Raw genomic sequence first — 20,502 nt, 5'->3', positions numbered from 1 at the left:
TTTCTCGTAAGCAGCCCTCTCTCCTCACGTGCCCTCTCTCCACCCTCTCTCTCACTTATGCATTAGCAAGAGGAACAGATCCCAGCAGACGAGAAGAGGCGAGGCACCCGAGGCAGACGGAGCAGCAGAAGAAGACAAGCAAAGCATCATGGACGTTTTCAAGAAGGGATTCTCCATGGCGAAGGATGGAGTCGTCGCCGCCGCCGAGAAGACGAAGGCCGGAGTGGAGGAGGCAGCTGCCAAGACCAAGGAGGGGGTCATCTACGTTGGTGAGAGGAGATGGATGCAAGTAAAATTAGATTTGTGGTGAAAAGAGGAAGAGAAAGACGAGGACGGAAGCTGCATTTAAATAATTTATCGTTTAAGAAGAAAAGATAAAAGGAGGGACGGGTGGAGGACAAATAAAATCTGAAAGAAAGAAAATATGATGAAAAATTACAAACAATCACAGCACTGTGAGGAAAGGAGGAGGCAGGGGGAGGGATAAAACAGGAAGTTAAACTTTAGTGACAGATCAGGGAAACACAATTCATCCCGACGCTGTGCATGAAAGATGTGGGAAGAGAGATGGAGGGATGAGAGGATGAGGGGGATAAAGAAGAGAAGCTTTCATCTTTCTGCTGGAACCCGAGCGATGGATGGACGGAGTGAATGTCAACACCATCCCTCCATCTTTCCATCTGCAGATTTAACACAGCGTCAGGATGAATTGCACTTTTCTCTCCACTTCCTGTCGTCCGTGTGTTTCTTTTAATATTTCAGGATTCAGTTTCTGCTCCAACTTTGAATTTCACTCTCTTCTAAAACTACTTTGCACTTGAAATTTCACATTTCCTGGTGGACAGTGGATGAAGCATGGGCGGAGGACGAGTGAAATCCAACACCAAAGGACAAACAGCAGTGGACGGAGACAGACACACCCACTCGTTTCATTCATTCACCACCAAAAGTATATCCTCCATCTCTCCTCTTCTGGCTGTTTGTCTCTTTCTTGTCCCTTCTTCATCCCTTCCTTTCATTCATCCCCGTTTGCTGTCGAATTTCGCTCGTCCTCCTCGCATCCCTCATGATGGGGAACAGACCGAGGGAGAATAGGAAGATGAGGGGAGGTGGAGGAAGAGGAAAACACGAACACAGTGTACAGTCGAGTCTTAATAGCTTACTTACAGCTGGGCTACACCACCCATCAGGCTCCATGCTTTAGGGCGATGCCTGTAACTCTCTGCCTGTTGCCTTCATATTAAATCATTATGAGACGTGAGATTGAGACACAGACATCTGAGCCTCTTAATGCGCGAGAGATCATAGCAAACATATGAAACAGGAAAGTACCGCCGTGTAATCCGTTTATTTCAACAAAGTAACTGTATTCTAAATACCACCTTTTAAACAGTAACTGTAACAGTATACAGTTACTCATATTTAGTATTTTAAATACTTAACGGCGGCACATGTACTCTGTTACTCCCCAACACTGAGTGGCATTTGTTTAACACCAGAACAACAGACTAATGGAAAGAAAGAACTGAGATTTCTTGTGTAGAAAATCAAGGAGGGCTGAGTGGAGGACACTAAAATCAAGGAGGGATGAAGAGAGCGGGCGACAGGAAGCTGAATGTTCAGTGATTTAAAGTGCAGCTCTTCCTGATGGATCGCAGCTCCGGTTAGCGTAACCTGTCAGAACGACGCTGCGACCGGATCCTGATCTGCTGCTGCAGCACGATTTCATCCGTCCACTTATCCAAAGCAGGTGAAGCAGGTGAAGCAGGTGAAGCAGGAGTGGCGAGGCCCTCCCAGGCACGAAGACACATTTAGTCCCTCAGACGAGTTCTCACTCTTCTTCATCCAGAGACTCTCGGTCACTGCGGGGATGTAGGTCCATGCATGCCAATTCATAGTTTCTGAAAACGTGCTTGTTCAGCATGTGGCCAAAACACAACCAAAGCCCCGCCCATTATGACCCTTTATGGTGGATGTTACCTGAGGCAGTAATCCGGCTCACGCCCGGCTGCAGACGGCGCCGGTTCATGCTGAAGGTCGTGTGAAGAACAGAAGACCATCATCTGCATTCAGAGATCCCCAGATTGGATCCTGTCCACGAGCAGGAAGGGTCAGAGATGAGCCCGACACCTAATCACACCGTGCTCACCTGTTCAGCAAGCTCAGGCTTTCAAAGTAAAAGCTTCTGACAGCTGAAGGATAATTCGTCATCTGTGGGGTTTAAATGTGTGTGCTGTTTGATATTTAATGACATTAAAGCAGCTCTGCCCTGTTCATTCAACTGTTCTTCTGTTCAGCCACAAACCACAGCTCATGTGGGGCGAATAAAACCAGGAGCAACAAGCAAACGTCTGTTTTTAAACGTCCAGACGGAGGCTGACCTGGTTTCTACCTCACAGATAAACTGAGCTCTCTGAATTATTCACTCATGTCACCCACTTTGCGCCCAGGCAGCCCACTCTCTGCTCTCATTCCCCTTGTTTTGTTCTTTATTAACATTCTGGGGACGGCGCGCTGCCTCTGATCAGACAGCGAGGTGGACGGACGACTTCAACACTCGGCATTCTTCTTCGTGTTGTTTGGAAACGATTCAGACTCGGTTGTAATTCAGCCAGTGGGCGTCGAGCTGCTCGGACATGTGACAGTTCGCAGTGAACGGACTCTTTGTCTGTGATTCGCTGTCGGCTGATCTCACACAAACACCGTGGAAACTGTTTCCCTGCAGCGCTGATGTTTGAAGCTGAGGCTGCTGCACGAGCGCAGTTACAGGAAGGAAGAAGCTCAAAGATGCAAAGATGATGCATAATTAACGAGGCTGCAGATTGGCTGCTGTCAGCGAATGGCCTTTTATTCATACCAATAAACAATCATCATCCTTTATCCATGCAAAACAGCTGAGTCTGATAATGGTGCTTTTTCATGAAACAGATTAATAGATTATAACAAAGGTGAAGAGATGAGATTTTCTGTCTGGCCGCCTCTAACAGCTGTGGCCTGATTCTTTGAAGCCTTTTTAATCGTTGGAAACAGCAGGAAGGGTTTGAAATCCAGACTCATAAAATCGGGTCCATGAACACGGCTGTGATTGTGCTGCTGCGCTGATGTGAAGAACGAACATTGTATGAAGCATCAGCAAAGTAAGCACTGAGAAGCCAGCGAGAAAGTCTCCAGCCACTGTTGGTGAATCGAATCAACTTGATTTTATTTATATGGCACAAAAACAAACAGTGTTGCATTCTGCTGGTTTATATTGTACAGTAAAGAGAAAACCCCAACAAACATACGAGCGAGCACTCGGTGACAGCGGAGAGGAAGACTCCCTGTTAAGAGGAAGGAACCTCCAGAAGAACCAGGCTCAGGGAGGGGCGGCACGGTGCGGAAGAGCCAGAGAGGAATAATGACCACACAAGCTCTCTGCTTCTGATTTATGCATTTCTCACGAAGGTTTTCTCTCTTTTTTTCCAGGAAGTAAGACGATGGAGGGAGTTGTGACAGGTGTGAACACAGGTAAAGCACCTGCAGTGCAAACTGCACTTACTGTACTGAAGTTATGCAATGGTGGAAGCAAGAATCGAAATCATTCACGAGTTTGTAAATTCATCTTTTTCTCATTTACTTTAAAACGTAAACAATAAAAATAGCATTGATTTCCTGTCTCCCAGTTGCTCAGAAGACGAACGAGCAGGCTAACGTCGTGGCCGACACCGCTGTTTCTGGGGCCAATGAGGTTGCCCAGGCAACGGTGCAGGGGGTGGAGAATGCGGCAGCGGCAACCGGATTCGTTAGCACGGTGAGTGACGTCAGCTGATTATAAATTTTAAATATAAACGAGAACTGAGGCGTCTCGTTTCCATTTTTGCTTTTGTGTTGTTGTTATTTTATTTGTATAACCTGGGGTTTGTTTTTCTCACATGTTACAGATAAAGGTTATACTTGTATTATACAATTATTTCAAATTTCTGTTTTTAAGTAATTTATTAGCTGGACTTCTACTTTGCACATTAACAAAATTACAAAAATATATTTCTAAACCGAATTTTGAAAGTCGTGACAGAATTTTGGAGACTCACATAAAGTGTGTTTCATTATATTCATGACTACTGAGTCAAAGTCATGTGTTCAGCATTCATGCAGTAATTATTCACAGTCTGTTTTTTGTGTATAACTTTTTTTGTCCTTTGTCATTTCCAACTCTCTGGTTATTGGATGTGAACAGGAGGAGGCGGAGCCAGTGCCTGAGGAGGTGCCTGATTGGTTGAGGGGGAGGGGTGGCATGGCATGAAGCTTCTTGCCTGATTATCTGACATCGACAGCTTCACGAATCAGACATTTCAGATCAGAAAAGACCAGATTTCAGGGATTTTTTGGACATCAGTAAAATATCATTTCCTTTAGATAAAGTCCTCCTACTGTCGCTGCGTATGAAGTTAAAACAGACAAATAAGGTCCTGGACAAGGAGAATAACAAAATAACAAGCAAAAACACTGTAAACTTAAAAGAAAAGAAACCAGCGAATTTACAGTAAAACAACCAGCAGATATGTGAAAATAAAACAAAGGAAAATGAATGTGGAAAAGGAGCATGTTTACAAGAAAAAAGTAGAATCTAGAGAATTTGTTTGACAGCCTTAATGATCCCTCTCCGACCTTTCGTTTAATGCTGACAGGCGCTCTCTGAGAGCTGGGCTTGATTTAAGCGGTGTGGGTGCTGTGACAGCGGTGGCAGTATGGAAGTATCAGAGGGAATCGAACAGCAATCTCTGCTCCTACGACACAAGAAACAAAACCTGCATGAAGGGTGTTTAAGCAGAAAAGAGGCTGACGATGAATAACAACACTAACAGGAAACGGCTGCATGATACTGCTCTTTATTCTGTTAACCACAACTGACAACTCTGCACCCATGAAGACAATGACTACATGTAACTTTGAAATATATTTCCTGATGTATCGCATCATATGTAGCCATGTTCTCTTGAGGAGCCTACAGAAACCAAAGTAGGAGCTGGAAATGATCACAGATGATCTCAGCAGGTTGTTTACAGCGACTAACACGAGTTTTTCTTTCGCCTTTGCTCAACTTTGGCTTCGTCTTACTTTTCTGGATTTCTGAACGCCTTGCTGTGGTTCTGATTGCTCCAAATGAAGTTTCATTTCTCCCAAAAATAAGCAGCTTAACTTCTATTTACATCTATTTTACATCAGCAAACCTTTAAAGTGGTGTCTCAGAGTCAAACCACAAGGAGATTATTCATGTCATTAGTGTTGTGTTAATGGCTTCTGTTTTGGGGAGAAATGCAGCTTCTATATGGACAAATTTGCTGCACTGACCTCTTTTCTCTCTGATTTGTAGACTGAGCTGCAAAAACCAAACGCAGGAGGAGAACAGACTGAACCAGCTGAACAGTAGGTGAGAAAAACCATGAAAGAGCGGTGATGCTGAGTTTCAGCTGCAGATGAATCTGCAGAGTTTTGGGGAAGCAGGATGATAATGATCCTCATACGATCAGAGTGCGTTCACTCTTTTCTGCAGAGTTGATTGCACTTCCTGACAAAGCCCTCCCCCTCGTAGTTAATCAGTCTCATGTCAGCTGTGTCTGACTAGCCGAAGATGCAGGTCAAACTGCTGGAGCGGTTCACTTTTAGATCAGTTAACTCGTCTAAATGCAAACATCCTTTTAAACGACAGAGTCAGTAGATAACAACACCCCTACCTTGGTTCAAAGATTCTTATCGGACATCCTGATGGTACATGAGTGAGCAGATGAAGGATCACCTGCTGGTGCTGATGGCGCACATCTGTAAGTGTCTCAGCTCAGCAGACCAGCACTTACTGCCCTCTGGTGGCATTTCTGTGCAGTACACTAAATGGTAAATGGCCTGTATTTGTATAGCGCTTTAGGACCCTAAGGACCCCAAAGCGCTTTACACATCCAGTCATCCACCCATTCACACACTGGTGATGGCAGCTACACTGTAGCCACAGCTGTTGGTGTGAAAGCCCACAGCCCTTCAGGTTTCACATTGCTCCTGTTAGCTGTAAATAACAAACATGGCCCCAATAAGACCAACGTGGTGCTAATCATAAAGTTTCTGTGCAGAGAACAAGCAAATAAACCAGCATGAAGCTGCCACCAGGAGGCACAACATAATTATGAGAACATACAGAAAAGAAAAGCAGCTCGGTGATGCGAGTCACCAGGAAAGATGCCCACAGCTCAGCATCAATACAACACAAAAATGATCCATTACAGGTCAAAAGTCCTTGATTAAAATGTCCTTTGGATATATGTGCTGCACCGTACCTGTCACAGGTAAGCTTCACGTCAGCTGACCTAACTCACCTGCTTTAAACAAAATGTTTCTCCTCTTCATTTGGTTTCCCTCAGACTCTGAACTTCCTGCCGTCACCGAACGAGAGAAGAAGAAGGATCTTCATATTTTATTTGTTGCTCAACCTTTGACCTCTGACCCCTCATTAACCAAGAAAAACCCTCCTCATCACTCCCCCCGCGCACCATGGTTACGCCGCCTTCGCTCATCATATACACTGTCGGTTTAACTCCACACTTTCATCTGATTGGCTGTTGTGGACCACAGGTTTCTTTTGGGCTCCGCCCCCTGACAGAGGGCTACCTGAAGCCTTATAAATGCACGTGGCTTTGCTGACACACACACTGAAACGATTAATCCACACACACACTTCCTGTATGTGTTGCTGATTTTTAACAACAAAATAAAAATGTTTTAACATTCTGAGCTTCGTCGTCTTCAGTGTCACAAAACGTTGATTCGTTCTTGTTGTTTTTATTCAAAGGATTTTATTTTGCTTCATATTTTATTCACCTGCTGTGGAGCATTTTCATGTGTCCGCAGTATTCCCGGGACGGTCTGAGGGGGAACGTTTGTTTCAAAAATGAATTTTGATTTGCTAAATTTAAAACCAAAAACACAAACAAACAAAAAGACTTGAAAGACTGGTGTTTGTGTGTCGTCACTAAAGCAAACGTCTGTGTCGCCCACAGACACTCAGCTCGTGTTTTCCGCCCGCGCAGACGAGCTGGTGAAAGGATTTTTCAGTTTTTTATTTTGGGGCTCAGAGTAAACATGTGCCTGATTTCCTGCTTCCTGTCAGCAAACACAATAAAACAACTCTGATTGATATCCAGTAGAATATCTTTTACTTTTGCTGACGCTGCAGGTTTCTGGTTCTCATCTTCACCCGGGTGTCACTCGGTCCACCGTTAGAAAAATGATGTTTATTGTAGGACTCAGAAAGGAAGACTCGCCGTATAAACAGGAAATGCTTTGAATTTAAACACAGAATTCGTTATTTCGATGCGCGTGGCTGTTGTTGTCCTGGTTTAAGGCCAGTGCTAAAACTATGCGATGTGTAAATTTTCACTCTTTATGTTAAATATTTGATTAACTAGTGTTCATTTTAAAGTGATTCTGCGTTTCCGTTAACAGAGTTGCTAAAATCGAAACACTGTTTCTAGTCTAAATGTTAAAGCTGCCACATGTGTGAGGCGCTGCTGCTCCTCTGCAGGGCCGCCGAGCTGCTGCAGCGTCACCCAGTGTCAGAAATGCGCAGCAACAAGCTCGTCCTGCTGTCGGGAGGAGAGCGAAGCTTTTTGATTCCTGTCATCATTTAAACTTTTTCCCCAGAGCGATGAGTTTCTTATATTAACCCTCAGAAATCTGACGTCTGGTGTCTTAACATTAAATCAGCAAATTATTATTTTACATTTTTTCTTCATATTGAACTTTATTTCAGTTTAGAAATTTTATTTCATCATTTTTTAAATTATGAATCTATATCATCTTTTTTATTATTGTGTTGATTTGAATTTCTAAATCGTAATTTTAAATAGTAATTTAATTGTAACTGATGCTTTGATCTGCACTTTTCTTGGACTTTGAGTTTGAGTTTTGACCCAGAACATAAACTTCTGTAAAACTGTGATTTTTATAAATTGTCTTCACAGTAGAGTTTTTGCAGATTGCTGAACCTCGGCTCTTCTTTACTTCTGAAAAACTCTGAGATCCTCTTTTCAGACCCGATCATGTGACCGACCTGCTGAGCTGCTGAACGTTCCCAGTGTTTGGGAATGCAGTTCTATTTTCAGTTAGTTTATTGTCTGCTCTTTGTTTCCTGACCTGATTAAGCTTTGTGTTCCAGATTTACTGGATGTTTTCAGGTGCAGCGATGTGTCGGTATGTTCCAGTCTGCAGGGCGTTCCTCACGAGTATTTTTACTTCTTGCTGATGATCGCGTGAAACTGTCACTTAACGAAAGAGAAACCTGTTTCTCTGCAGAGCAGCTGATGGGTGTTTCTGTCACAAAGTGGCAGTTGAAGAAACTCCTCGCTAATTTTTAAAAGTCAAGATTAACTGAGTTTAAACAATAAAGAAACATATAGCAGGAAAAACAGCAAACGACTAAAACCATTTGATACTGCCAGTCACAATCTGTTTATGAAACTCACACGTTTTCATCTTTCTGAAGAAGCTGTTATGATTTAATGTGGATTTAATCATAACAGTGTATACCAAAGATCTGCTGAGCTTGAATCCTCTGTAGGAGTCCCACAAGGCTCCATACTTGGGCCACTTTTGCTGCACTGTGAAGATCTACACAACACACGTAGAAAAGTTAATATAGACCAAATGTTTCCAGACGACACAGAAAAGGTTGCCTACTTGTTTCTGCTGTTCTGTATAAGGACTAAACCTCAACTAGTTTCAGTTCAGGTACCTCGTGGGAGCTCACATCTGTGTCCTTACAGTGGATGGTGGGATGCAAACACTGTCCCTTCTTATGTAGATGCACTCACAGATACTTTTTTCTCTAATTCAAATGTTATTTGTGAAGAAGTTCATGAAGTCATTACTAGTTAACGTTAAAGGGATTGTTGGCTCAAAAGAGCTCTGACTGTTTGTCAGCCTGGCTACAGAGCTGAAGAGAAACCTGGGGTTGTTCTTATTTTCTTCAATCAGTGATGAATAGTAAGATGTTCTGGCTTTGCGGAGGGCTTTCTTATAAAGCAACAAACTATTTCTCCAGGCTAAATGATGATCCTCTAAATTTGTGACACGCCATTTCCTCTCCAGCTTACGAGTCATCTGCTTTAGGCTACGTGTTTGAGAATTATACCACGGAGTCAGGTACTTCTGATTAGAGACCTTAGTTTTCACAGGAGCTACAGTATCCAGAGTCGTACGTAGTGAGGAGGTGAAATTATTAACAAGATAATCGACCTCTGTTGGGGTAGCGTTCAGATAGCTGCTCTGCTCTGTGTTGGTACAGGGCATTGAAGATGATAACAGTGGGTGGATTATATTCTTAAACTTAGTTACAGCGCTTTCAGAAAGACATCTACTTTGATAAAGTCTACTCTTCACTGTTGTGTAATCAATTATTGTAAATGTAAATGTTATTAGGAAATGATCAGACAGGAGAGGGTTTTCAGGAATGTTAAATGTTTTGGATTTTATATTATGTTATCTTATTATGCTAGTTTGAGATTTTGAGTTTTAGTCTCAAAATGTGGACTAACATGAATATATATTTATATATTTATTTATATATTTCAAATTTAAAAATGTTGTTTTTATCTCATTTTTAAAAAAAAATTTATTACTGAAGACGTGAAATTATGTTGCTTGAATTGCTTCCATTATGTTGACTCCTGTAAATGAGCTAATAAGATCAACATGAACATGTTGCGCGTAAAAGGCTGCAGGTGAGTTTGTCCTGTCACCTGGTTTCCATGGTTACTGTAAACTAATGTGGAAAGGCGTTCAACAACAGCTGGGCAGGTGCAGTCCAACCCATAAACCATCTGCTAAGAGCAACACCTGGATTCAGCAGCCAATCACGTACCCGACACACACACGCACACACACACACTGACACACACACACTGACGCATACACACACACACACACACACACACACACACACACACACACACACACAGTCCTTCCTGCTGTGTCCTGATGCAGTTCTATGAAAGCAGGTTTTTATTATGAGCATTAATAATAAAGCTTGTTATTGTCACTTAAATATGCAGACACACCCCTCATTGTTTTTAGAGCCAGTAGGTGATGCTCATAGTATCGGCGTAGCTCTGACCGCAGGCGATGTGACTTTTACATGTGGAGCTCCTCACCGTCACTCTTCAACTGCCGCCTGGGTTCACACCACCATGATTGGTCCTGTGTGGCAGCCACACCTGATTCCTCAGCAGGGCGGGAACGGCTCTCGTACCGCATCACCTGAGGGGACGAGCGCACCCGCGTGTATAAGACCGAAGCTTCGGCATCCACAGACACACTCCAGACAGCAGCAGTCATGGACGGGATTGCTCGTACTGCAGGACAGCAAGCCGGTGAGTTTGGTTTAAATGTTATTTTAAAAAGAGAAGAGTTTTTATTCTGCTGTCTGCAACAGCTTCAAACCTCAGGCCGTTTATTTCTAAAGATGCACAATCAGAAGCTAAAGGCAAAGATTTTAATATGTTATGAAAGAATGTGCACTTTTTTCTTTTTATCATTAGATCGTGTTTCAAACATTTTAAAGTTGGGACGTTTTTGTAGAGTCAAACTTACTCGCATCATATTTGACATCATGTTTCATACACACAGCTCAATGATAACCATGACGACAAAGAGCATAACTTTACTCATGGATCAAGTTTAAAAACAAAGATGAGAGAAAAATGTCAGACAGATGATCAGACACAGAAACTACAGAACTATTAAATAAAACAGGTTCCATTCAAACATGAACATATTTAATAAATCATTTAAAGCAGAATCAGTTCAACAGTTTTAGCAAAAATTATAAAAATACAAAAAGAAAAGGAAAGATGATAAAAAGATGACATCAGTGAGGACGTCCTCTAATAAATCATTACTGTGCAGGTAAGGTGGTGGAAGGTGTCGTGAAGAAGGCCTTGGGTGGAAACAAGCAGCAGGAGGGTGAGCAGAAGAAGGAAGGAGGAGCAGGAGGAGGAGGAGGAGGAGGAGGCTTCGGCGTGGGAGACGTCCTCAAACTGGCCGGTGGAAACAAGAATGAGGATCAAGGAGGAGCAGGAGGAGGTGAGCGCTGTCTAACTTCCTTTTCATTTCCTCCTGTAACTGTGAAGCTCACAGCTACGGCAAAGCAACAGCTGTCACATGATGTGGATGTGATAAGATCCCAGCTGTGCCAGGATCTGTAACAGCATCCTTTTCTTACTTTAAAGTGAAACAACTTTAAAACTGATCTTATGTTGTGCAGGTTAATTTGCACTTCATGACCAGCAGTGGATCACAAACCTTAATAAATGACAGCACAATGCAGTTTCCTCATAAACGATAGACCACAGGAAACATGCCAAACATTTAAACTAACTAAAGACTCATTTTGAGTTTGGTAGCAGCTGAACATGTTTTCTGTGGGTTTATGAAATCGTTGCATCCCAGCTGTTAAAAAATTCAACATGTGAACAATAAAAACGTCCTCTGAGTTCCTCCTGACACATTCTTTAGCAGTCTGCCTACACTCAACATAAGAGCTGTAGAAGTTTCCTCCACACGCAAGCAAAAGTCAAGCAGTTTGTGTATCAGACTGTAAACATTTGTTTCTGCTGCAGTTTTAACATGGGAGTCTATGGAGACTGACTCACTGCTGCCCCTGCCGGACACTAGAGAAACTGCAGGTTTTGGCCCCGGCTGTTGATGTCTTTTCACATTCAGTGTCTTTTATTAATCGGATCCTTTTTCTCTCAGGTATGGGGAACGCTCTCGGGGGGTTCTTTAAGTAGGAAGCCAGAGGTCCAGATTCTCCTGCAGCCTCCTCAAACCTCAGTCTGCAGCCGCCTGAGATGAAAGTGTCCAACCGAACTGATGGGAAACTGCTTCTCTGAAAATGTGTATATTCATATATGTTCATTGGTTTAAAGGAAATCCTGAATGAGAGATCTTTTATTGGGAATACTTTAAAATAAGTGCTTCTGAAATGTACACAAGGTAAAAAAAATTATGTGAAAATGAAATAAACTTGTTCAAATAACATGGATGATGATGTGGTTTTATTCATTTGAAGGTGTTTTTAATCTGGGTTCATGGAGAGACATCACTCCTAATATGCTGCTAAGTGTGTGGATGTAGAGGGGGTGCATGGGGTGGAGTGATTGTGTGGTTACATAATTACACAAACAGAATGAATTAAATGTGTGATGCAGTAATACAATACCCACCTGTGTCACTCCTGCAATGCTCTCTTACATGTCAGCACCCAGCAGTTAATTATTTCACGATTAAATGCTAAACTTTAATAGCAGGCTTGTACAAAGTGAGATAGAGTCAGACCCACTGAGGAGGGTTTCACTTTCTCTCTTCTTTATAACTGACCCTTGTTTTCTCTCTCTCAGCTCCTTGTCTCAGAGTGGGAGGGATTTGAAGCACAAAGGGAGGAGCTTGTCGTTTGGTTGGCTGATATGGATGTCCACCTGAGTGAGGTTGACCAGCTGACAGGAAACACCTGTGAAAAAACTGAAACAACTGCAGGTGTGGGCTTGTTTTGATATGATACAAACGTCAGAGACATGGTCCTAAACTGGACTAACAAAGGACAACGAGTCCAACATGAAACTAACCTCACATAATGCTGAAGTTCATTGATCATTTTAATCAAAAACGTTGTTTTTTACTGAACATGCAAACATCTGCTGGTGAAAATGTTATTTTATTGGTCTGTTATGAAGCTGTTGCTATTTCTAATGTGTTTTTATCACTTTTTGACGTTTTATTAATTAACCAATACATGTATTCATTGTGTTATCTATAGATATAGTATTTATGTTTTTATTTATAGTGTAGTAAAGAATTTTATTTATTACTGTTTAAAACACTAATATGTGACATTTATGAGTAGTGATGTTGTGCTGAGGGTTAAAATGTCTTTTTGTCTTTTTGTATACTGCAAACTGGCAATAAACCATTAAAACATGTCTGTGCTGTGCTCGTATTTATTTTACCCTAGTCAAGACAATTCCATTTATGATGCATTTTATTTTGAAAGATTTAAAATGGTTCTTTGAATAACCACTCAAGTTTCTTTAAAATGATTCTGTAAAGAACCATTTTAAAAAGGTTCTTCAAAAACCATTAAAGGTTCCCCAACGACCCATTTCTTGATGGTTCTTTGGGGAACCTTTGAAGGTTCTTCTACGGCATCAGTCTAAAGGACCACTTTTGGTTCCAGTTGACACCTTTATTTTTCTGAGTGCAGTCCTCTTCAGTGTATTCCGCTTTGCTTCCTTTGTCTGGTTATGTCTGATCATTCCCAGCTGTTCCTCTCGTTGTCCTGCCTGTGTTGGTGTTTCTCCTGCTGTCATTCTCTCCAACGTTCAGCTTTTCTCTCGTTCTTTGTCTCAGGTTGCATGTTTCTCGTTACCAGAGGCGGAGCCAGACATTTGAAACACCCGGGGCTTAGCCCAAAAGGATAGTATGCATGTGGGATTTTTTTTTCCCTTGGGGGGGGGGGGGGGGGTAGAAATGACTGAAAGATTAATAGGCTCTGTTTTGAGTTTTGTTCAAAAAAGAATGACTTCATATAGGGAAAAATATATATCACATGTGCAGAACACCTTAAACTAGTTTTTTAATTAAGCAGCAAGGCAGAACAAAATCAGGGCTGCATCAAGACACGAGGACTAAACCCCAATTCAACCAGACCAAGAACTGATCCAGAATTAAAACAGGACTACTGAGGACTTAACCAAGACAGAACCAGAATCAGAACTAGATGATAGTAGCACTAAAAATCATCATAGACCTGCACTACATTTATTTTTTAATTTTACCAAAGTACAATATTTAGATTGAGAAAGGTTTATATAATTATTTAGCCTTGTTGTGCAAACAAGCCTGCAGAACTTAATAAATACAGAATTTGAAAAATAACAAACCTAAAAAGAAACACGAGGTACGAGATACATGAGAACCTATGATACGGTGATACTTTTGGTAAACAACCATTTGACTAACAGGTGTGTCTCACCTGCTCTTGTTCGTCTCTGTTCTGTCCTCATTCTCCATCCCTCTCTGTTCCTCTCTCTCTCTTTGTGCTGACAATCATCAAATATACAGATATTTACAAACTCTTCAGATAAAAACACAAACACTTTTTAATTGTAAGATCAAATCAGACTAAATGTTTATTTCTTTAGATTGATAAATATAAAAAACATATTTGTTAACTTTAAGAGTAAAGAGATAAACTGTCTGTATTTCTTAATTGTAAATGGCACCAAATTGTATTCAAACTGAGCCACACTTATGGAGCTCCACAGTTCTGTTCCTGGTGTTTTGGTTGACATCTCTTGATGTTCCCATGTCACAGAAACAGGCTCTGTGTTTTGCCTTATATGCATCCACAGCTGTGCCACCTGTTTACTCACATGGACTCTACTAACCTATCAGAAGCTTCTTCAGCTCAGAATGGAATCGTCTGGAGTTTTCTTATTAATTAACAATAAACTTAGTGTACATGTACTCCTAAATTTGATGAAAGTGATAAAAATAGAAGCTCTGTCTCTCTTTATTCTGACATTTAACTAATTCAAAATATATTTCAATATTTATCTAAAACAAAAGTTTACTCTAAATTGATGTTGTACAGTAAAAATGTTTTATGTTTTCTCCCTAAAGTGTAAATATCTGGTTACAAATGTGAATATCCTGCTGTGTACTGAAATCCCTCTTGTTTTGCATAGAAATATACTGAACAACATACAAAGCATAATATATAAAATAACATTTACCTGAGTTTTTTCTTTGAAAGAACCCTCTAATGTCCATTCTTATATTTCAGTACATAACTGAAACCGATTTAGTCGGGGAGGGTAAGAACTGAAAATATGAAATAAACACACGTAAGCTAAGACTATAAAAAAAATAGCATTTGTTCGGCTTTTCATTTCGCCATTTGTTGATTCACTTGAAGAGCAAGTAACGTAATATTGGTCAAGTGATCAGTTTGATATCAATCTTTCGTGATGCACCGTCATATTTACATTATTTGTACGGTACGAATGATTTGCTTTGGTACCTGGTCAAACTTAAGCTCTCCTTAGTATGGCTGGCTCCGTCTCTCCAACAGCGCACTCACGGGCAGCAGCTGCCCCGCCCCCTCGCTCAGTCGCTTAGTGCCTGAGCTCGGATCATACCAATATCAGGGGGGGATTCACGCACAGTCGTAAATTCCCACAGTGTGCACTATGTGCTTCGAATATTGTGTGTACTTTTTGTTTTATACAGTTGTCAGCCAGACATCTAACTATGAAAAAATTGCACTCCAAAATACCCCGGGCTTCTGACAAAACAACCCGGGCTTAAGCCCAGTAAGCCACCCCCACGCTCCGCCCCTGCTCGTTACCAGTTTAGGTTTTTCTTAGTTTATGTCACTACCATTCTCTACTTTTGTTTGCACTTCATCCAGCCTGTAAATAAAGCTCACTCACAGGACGCCAGTCGTCAGTGCCTGCACTTGGTTCCTTCAGCATCCGTGACAAAATCATTGTTTTTTATACTTGGTGAGCCACAACCACAGAGTCCAAGCTCCACTTTCTGTCTCGTTTCTTAGGTGCTCTACTTCATTTGCTCCAAGAATATATTTATATGTGTGAGGCAGACCATGTGATGATGAGAGAGAGCGGACCAAGCGCAGACAAACGGAGGTGTAGGCGGAGCTTAAACTGAGAGCAAGTCTTTATTCGGAGGCTCAACAAAAACACAACAAAGCTGAAACCAGGAGCAGCTAAACAAAAGAACACGAGGAACATGGAAAACATTACAAAAACCTTACAACCATGAGCAAAGACATCGAGGAGGAGGAGGAGGGGACACGGCTGACGACGAAGATGATCCGACAGAGAAGAGAGGGAAGCACACACACAGGGAGACGAGGAAATGGCAGCTGAGACTAATCAGACGAGACTCAAAACTCAAAGCACTGACTCTTCGCCTCCTTCATGTTCACGGTGGATCATAGATGTTATGCAGTAACTTCAACTGGAAAAGATGAGATGCTCCGTCAAAGGAGCCACGTCCAGCTTTCACACTAACTGGCAAACATTTCTGACATTTATTGGCAAATGGAAAGATGGACAATAGCTGCCTCCTCCACAGTGTGTCTGTACATGTCAAGTTTATATAAGTCGTTCTGCCTTTTTTGTTTTTTCTTTCTTTTCCTTCTGGCAGATGGGACGGTTTCAGTTTATGAGCAGTGTGTCCCTCTGCTTGTATGTTTATTTGTTGTTGTGACTGTATAAAAATCTCTTTCAATAAAAAGACCTTGATTAAAAAAAAAACTGCGAAACTCTCCAAAATACAACAGGAAACCAGGGGCGGAGCGTGGGGGTGGCTTACTGGGCTTAAGCCCGGGTTGTTTTGTCAGAAGCCCGGGGTATTTTGGAGTGCAATTTTTTCATAGTTAGATGTCTGGCTGACAACTGTATAAAACAAAAAGTACACACAATATTCGAAGCACATAGTGCACACTGTGGGAATTTACGACTGTGCGTGAATCCCCCCCTGATATTGGTATGATCCGAGCTCAGGCACTAAGCGACTGAGCGAGGGGGCGGGGCAGCTGCTGCCCGTGAGTGCGCTGTTGGAGAGACGGAGCCAGCCATACTAAGGAGAGCTTAAGTTTGACCAGGTACCAAAGCAAATCATTCGTACCGTACAAATAATGTAAATATGACGGTGCATCACGAAAGATTGATATCAAACTGATCACTTGACCAATATTACGTTACTTGCTCTTCAAGTGAATCAACAAATGGCGAAATGAAAAGCCGAACAAATGCTATTTTTTTTATAGTCTTAGCTTACGTGTGTTTATTTCATATTTTCAGTTCTTACCCTCCCCGACTAAATCGGTTTCAGTTATGTACTGAAATATAAGAATGGACATTAGAGGGTTCTTTCAAAGAAAAAACTCAGGTAAATGTTATTTTATATATTATGCTTTGTATGTTGTTCAGTATATTTCTATGCAAAACAAGAGGGATTTCAGTACACAGCAGGATATTCACATTTGTAACCAGATATTTACACTTTAGGGAGAAAACATAAAACATTTTTACTGTACAACATCAATTTAGAGTAAACTTTTGTTTTAGATAAATATTGAAATATATTTTGAATTAGTTAAATGTCAGAATAAAGAGAGACAGAGCTTCTATTTTTATCACTTTCATCAAATTTAGGAGTACATGTACACTAAGTTTATTGTTAATTAATAAGAAAACTCCAGACGATTCCATTCTGAGCTGAAGAAGCTTCTGATAGGTTAGTAGAGTCCATGTGAGTAAACAGGTGGCACAGCTGTGGATGCATATAAGGCAAAACACAGAGCCTGTTTCTGTGACATGGGAACATCAAGAGATGTCAACCAAAACACCAGGAACAGAACTGTGGAGCTCCATAAGTGTGGCTCAGTTTGAATACAATTTGGTGCCATTTACAATTAAGAAATACAGACAGTTTATCTCTTTACTCTTAAAGTTAACAAATATGTTTTTTATATTTATCAATCTAAAGAAATAAACATTTAGTCTGATTTGATCTTACAATTAAAAAGTGTTTGTGTTTTTATCTGAAGAGTTTGTAAATATCTGTATATTTGATGATTGTCAGCACAAAGAGAGAGAGAGGAACAGAGAGGGATGGAGAATGAGGACAGAACAGAGACGAACAAGAGCAGGTGAGACACACCTGTTAGTCAAATGGTTGTTTACCAAAAGTATCACCGTATCATAGGTTCTCATGTATCTCGTACCTCGTGTTTCTTTTTAGGTTTGTTATTTTTCAAATTCTGTATTTATTAAGTTCTGCAGGCTTGTTTGCACAACAAGGCTAAATAATTATATAAACCTTTCTCAATCTAAATATTGTACTTTGGTAAAATTAAAAAATAAATGTAGTGCAGGTCTATGATGATTTTTAGTGCTACTATCATCTAGTTCTGATTCTGGTTCTGTCTTGGTTAAGTCCTCAGTAGTCCTGTTTTAATTCTGGATCAGTTCTTGGTCTGGTTGAATTGGGGTTTAGTCCTCGTGTCTTGATGCAGCCCTGACCTTGTTCTGCCTTGCTGCTTAATTAAAAAACTAGTTTAAGGTGTTCTGCACATGTGATATATATTTTTCCCTATATGAAGTCATTCTTTTTTGAACAAAACTCAAAACAGAGCCTATTAATCTTTCAGTCATTTCTACCCCCCCCCCCCCCCCCCCCCCCCCCCCAAGGGAAAAAAAAATCCCACATGCATACTATCCTTTTGGGCTAAGCCCCGGGTGTTTCAAATGTCTGGCTCCGCCTCTGCAGGAAACACACGAGCGTGGAGACAAGGAGGAGGCACACAGGAGCACCTAAACACTAGAAATAATAAACAAATAACCAGAAACTCAAACGATGAGTTTTAATAACACGGAGTCGTTCTGTACCATGACAGTGTCGGTGTTTTACAGAAAGGTTCTACGTTTAGATGTTGGTAAGATCTCCTGAGCGAATTTGAAATGCATGAATATAGTAAAGCTTTCTGTAAACCAATGAACTTCCATTTTCCCTCCATCATCACCGGTTTGACTAAACGCTACTTGTACTCTCGCTGTCACAGACGGAGGTCAGAGGTCCGCCATGCTCCTGTCAAGGACCCCTGACGATGACACACTGCCTCACCGACAACAACAAGGCAGCAGTTGAAGATCTCGCGGCCTCAGCCAGACATTCCCACCCTCACTGTATGTTTGTTCTCCCATCGCCCCAACCAAGTCGTCACCAGGTGGTGATGACGACTTGACCCACGTGTCCAAAACATACAGCTGCAGATCCGATGGTATGATTACAAAATCCTGGTGCCGCATGCAAATATGAACACCTTTATCCTTCAACACGGTGTTCAATGTGTGGTTAGCACAGAGGTCCAATAACAGAACACCACTCGTGTTCACACTGGGCCGTTTCTCCCATTCAAACCTGTCCAGGTCACACTCGTGCCCACACAAGTGTTGAAGTCCCTCAGCAGAACGATGGAGCACCTCCATGAGGACGCTCTGAGCTGCTGTGTGGCACACAGACACAGACGCCAGTCAAAGACCTGTTCCACGTAGCTTCTCTGCGTCTGCTCTTTAGATTCTTCCGGTTTTATTTTGCTCAGTCTCATCACCAGCTCAAGGAAGGCCTGGAGTTTTCTATCAGTCGTGGATTAAGACTGCATAAGGCTGGAGGATGACTACTGCTCATCTTACAGACCTCCTTTACAGCCAACTCAGTCATTCTATTGGATTCCCTCCAGAATCCGGCGCGTATCATAGGGACACGGAAGGTCAGCTTTCGTATTCCTGTGGGACACCTCGGGACATGACAAATCATCGGTATGTTACGCGTTGGGAATGAGAACGGTCTCCCTCAGCACACCTCTGCAGCTTATTGAATCACTGCACCCACAACAGGTGCAGACGTGGAAACCATGGTTCTACCTGTCAGGCAGAAATGTTTCCCCACGTGCTCGACTGACCAACCCCTCGAGCAGCAGCTGTTGCTTTAATATAACATTTTGATAATATTCCTGCACGCTCGCAACGTTCTTATTCACCACCGAACAAAAAGGCTGCATGTCCTGAACGATCCAGCAATAAACAAGTTTGTGCATCTGCCCATAATGTTTACAGAGAGGGAACAGGAAGGTCGGACCCGTCACCGGTGGTTACAGCGATGTGATATGAATATAATTAAATATCTTGTAGAACACAAGCTACAGATATCACAAAGATCACGGGTCTGGCAAAATTGTAAAGTAGCTTGAAATGTTGTGACTTCTTAACAAGAACAACATCAAGACTGGAGCAATTTCTATCCAATCACCTGGTTTCCGTGGTTACTTAACCCACTTTTATTTGTGAAGCAAACAAAGAGAGGCGTTCAGTGACAGCAGGGCGGCTACAGTCAAACCCATAAATGTTAATCACTTGCCCGGAGCAACACCTGGATTCTGCAGCCAATCAGACACCGGATTATCCTTGGCGCCTCCATCGAGAGAAGAGCGTGAATTGACCGGTCTGACAGGTCAATAAACAACAACGAGCTTCGCAGAAACTGACGAGTGAACTCACACTGCGTTACTCCCCAAAAGGTTTCAGATTATAAAACGTGAGGCAGGCTGCACGTTTACCCTGATCACACATCTGTCTCTAGATGTTCAAACCAACACCAGGATGTGACTGAGTCCTCGCTGTGTTCACACGCTGAACGATTCCCGAGAGCTGTGAGGCAATCCTGCAAACAGCAGAAGATCCCAGTTTGGCTTCCAGCATGTTGTTTGTGTCCCAGTGAAACAAACAACAAACTGCGAGATAAATGTAGGTCTCTGAGGTCACGGTGTACATGTGGACAGCTTCTGTTTCACTTGTTTGTTGTCTCTTTGTTTTCGTTGTTTGACCTTTT

General features: G+C 41.9%; 1 protein-coding gene and 1 long non-coding RNA gene across 3 annotated transcripts; both read left to right on the top strand.

Moving 5' to 3' along the window:
* The first annotated feature begins 66 nt into the window (after positions 1 to 66).
* sncga (synuclein, gamma a) lies at positions 67 to 6,756 on the top strand. 2 transcript variants are annotated; one of them, XM_085476887.1, is made up of 6 exons: positions 67 to 269; positions 3,466 to 3,507; positions 3,663 to 3,790; positions 4,217 to 4,243; positions 5,354 to 5,410; positions 6,390 to 6,756. In XM_085476887.1, exons 1-5 carry the CDS (start codon positions 149 to 151, stop codon positions 5,408 to 5,410), a joined length of 375 nt encoding a protein of 124 aa, XP_085333013.1. In that variant the 5' UTR covers positions 67 to 148; the 3' UTR covers positions 6,390 to 6,756. The 2 variants fall into 2 exon arrangements, with proteins under 2 accessions (XP_085333013.1, XP_085333014.1); XM_085476888.1 differs by lacking the exon at positions 4,217 to 4,243.
* Positions 6,757 to 10,066: 3,310 nt separating this feature from the next.
* On the top strand, positions 10,067 to 13,001 carry LOC146694900 (uncharacterized). Its single transcript, XR_014923496.1, has 3 exons — positions 10,067 to 10,394; positions 10,930 to 11,106; positions 11,779 to 13,001. It is a non-coding gene; the product is annotated as an uncharacterized LOC146694900 (long non-coding RNA).
* The last annotated feature ends 7,501 nt before the right edge of the window (positions 13,002 to 20,502 follow it).

This window comes from Copadichromis virginalis, linkage group LG13 (assembly GCF_057382275.1).
Source record: "Copadichromis virginalis isolate Kocher_CV1m ecotype Utaka linkage group LG13, C_Virginalis_male_GT1.1, whole genome shotgun sequence".
NCBI lineage: Eukaryota > Metazoa > Chordata > Actinopteri > Cichliformes > Cichlidae > Copadichromis > Copadichromis virginalis.
Note: the sequence above shows the minus strand (reverse complement) of the source record. Positions and strands in the feature narration are given on the sequence as shown.

Coding starts and splice junctions, on each gene's coding strand:
- sncga (XM_085476887.1), top strand. CDS start 149: ATGGACGTTTTCAAGAAGGGATTCTCCATGGCGAAGGATGGAGTCGTC. Junction 270..3,465: donor GGAGGGGGTCATCTACGTTG/GTGAGAGGAGAT, acceptor CTTTTTTTCCAG/GAAGTAAGACGATGGAGGGA. Junction 3,508..3,662: donor TGTGACAGGTGTGAACACAG/GTAAAGCACCTG, acceptor CCTGTCTCCCAG/TTGCTCAGAAGACGAACGAG.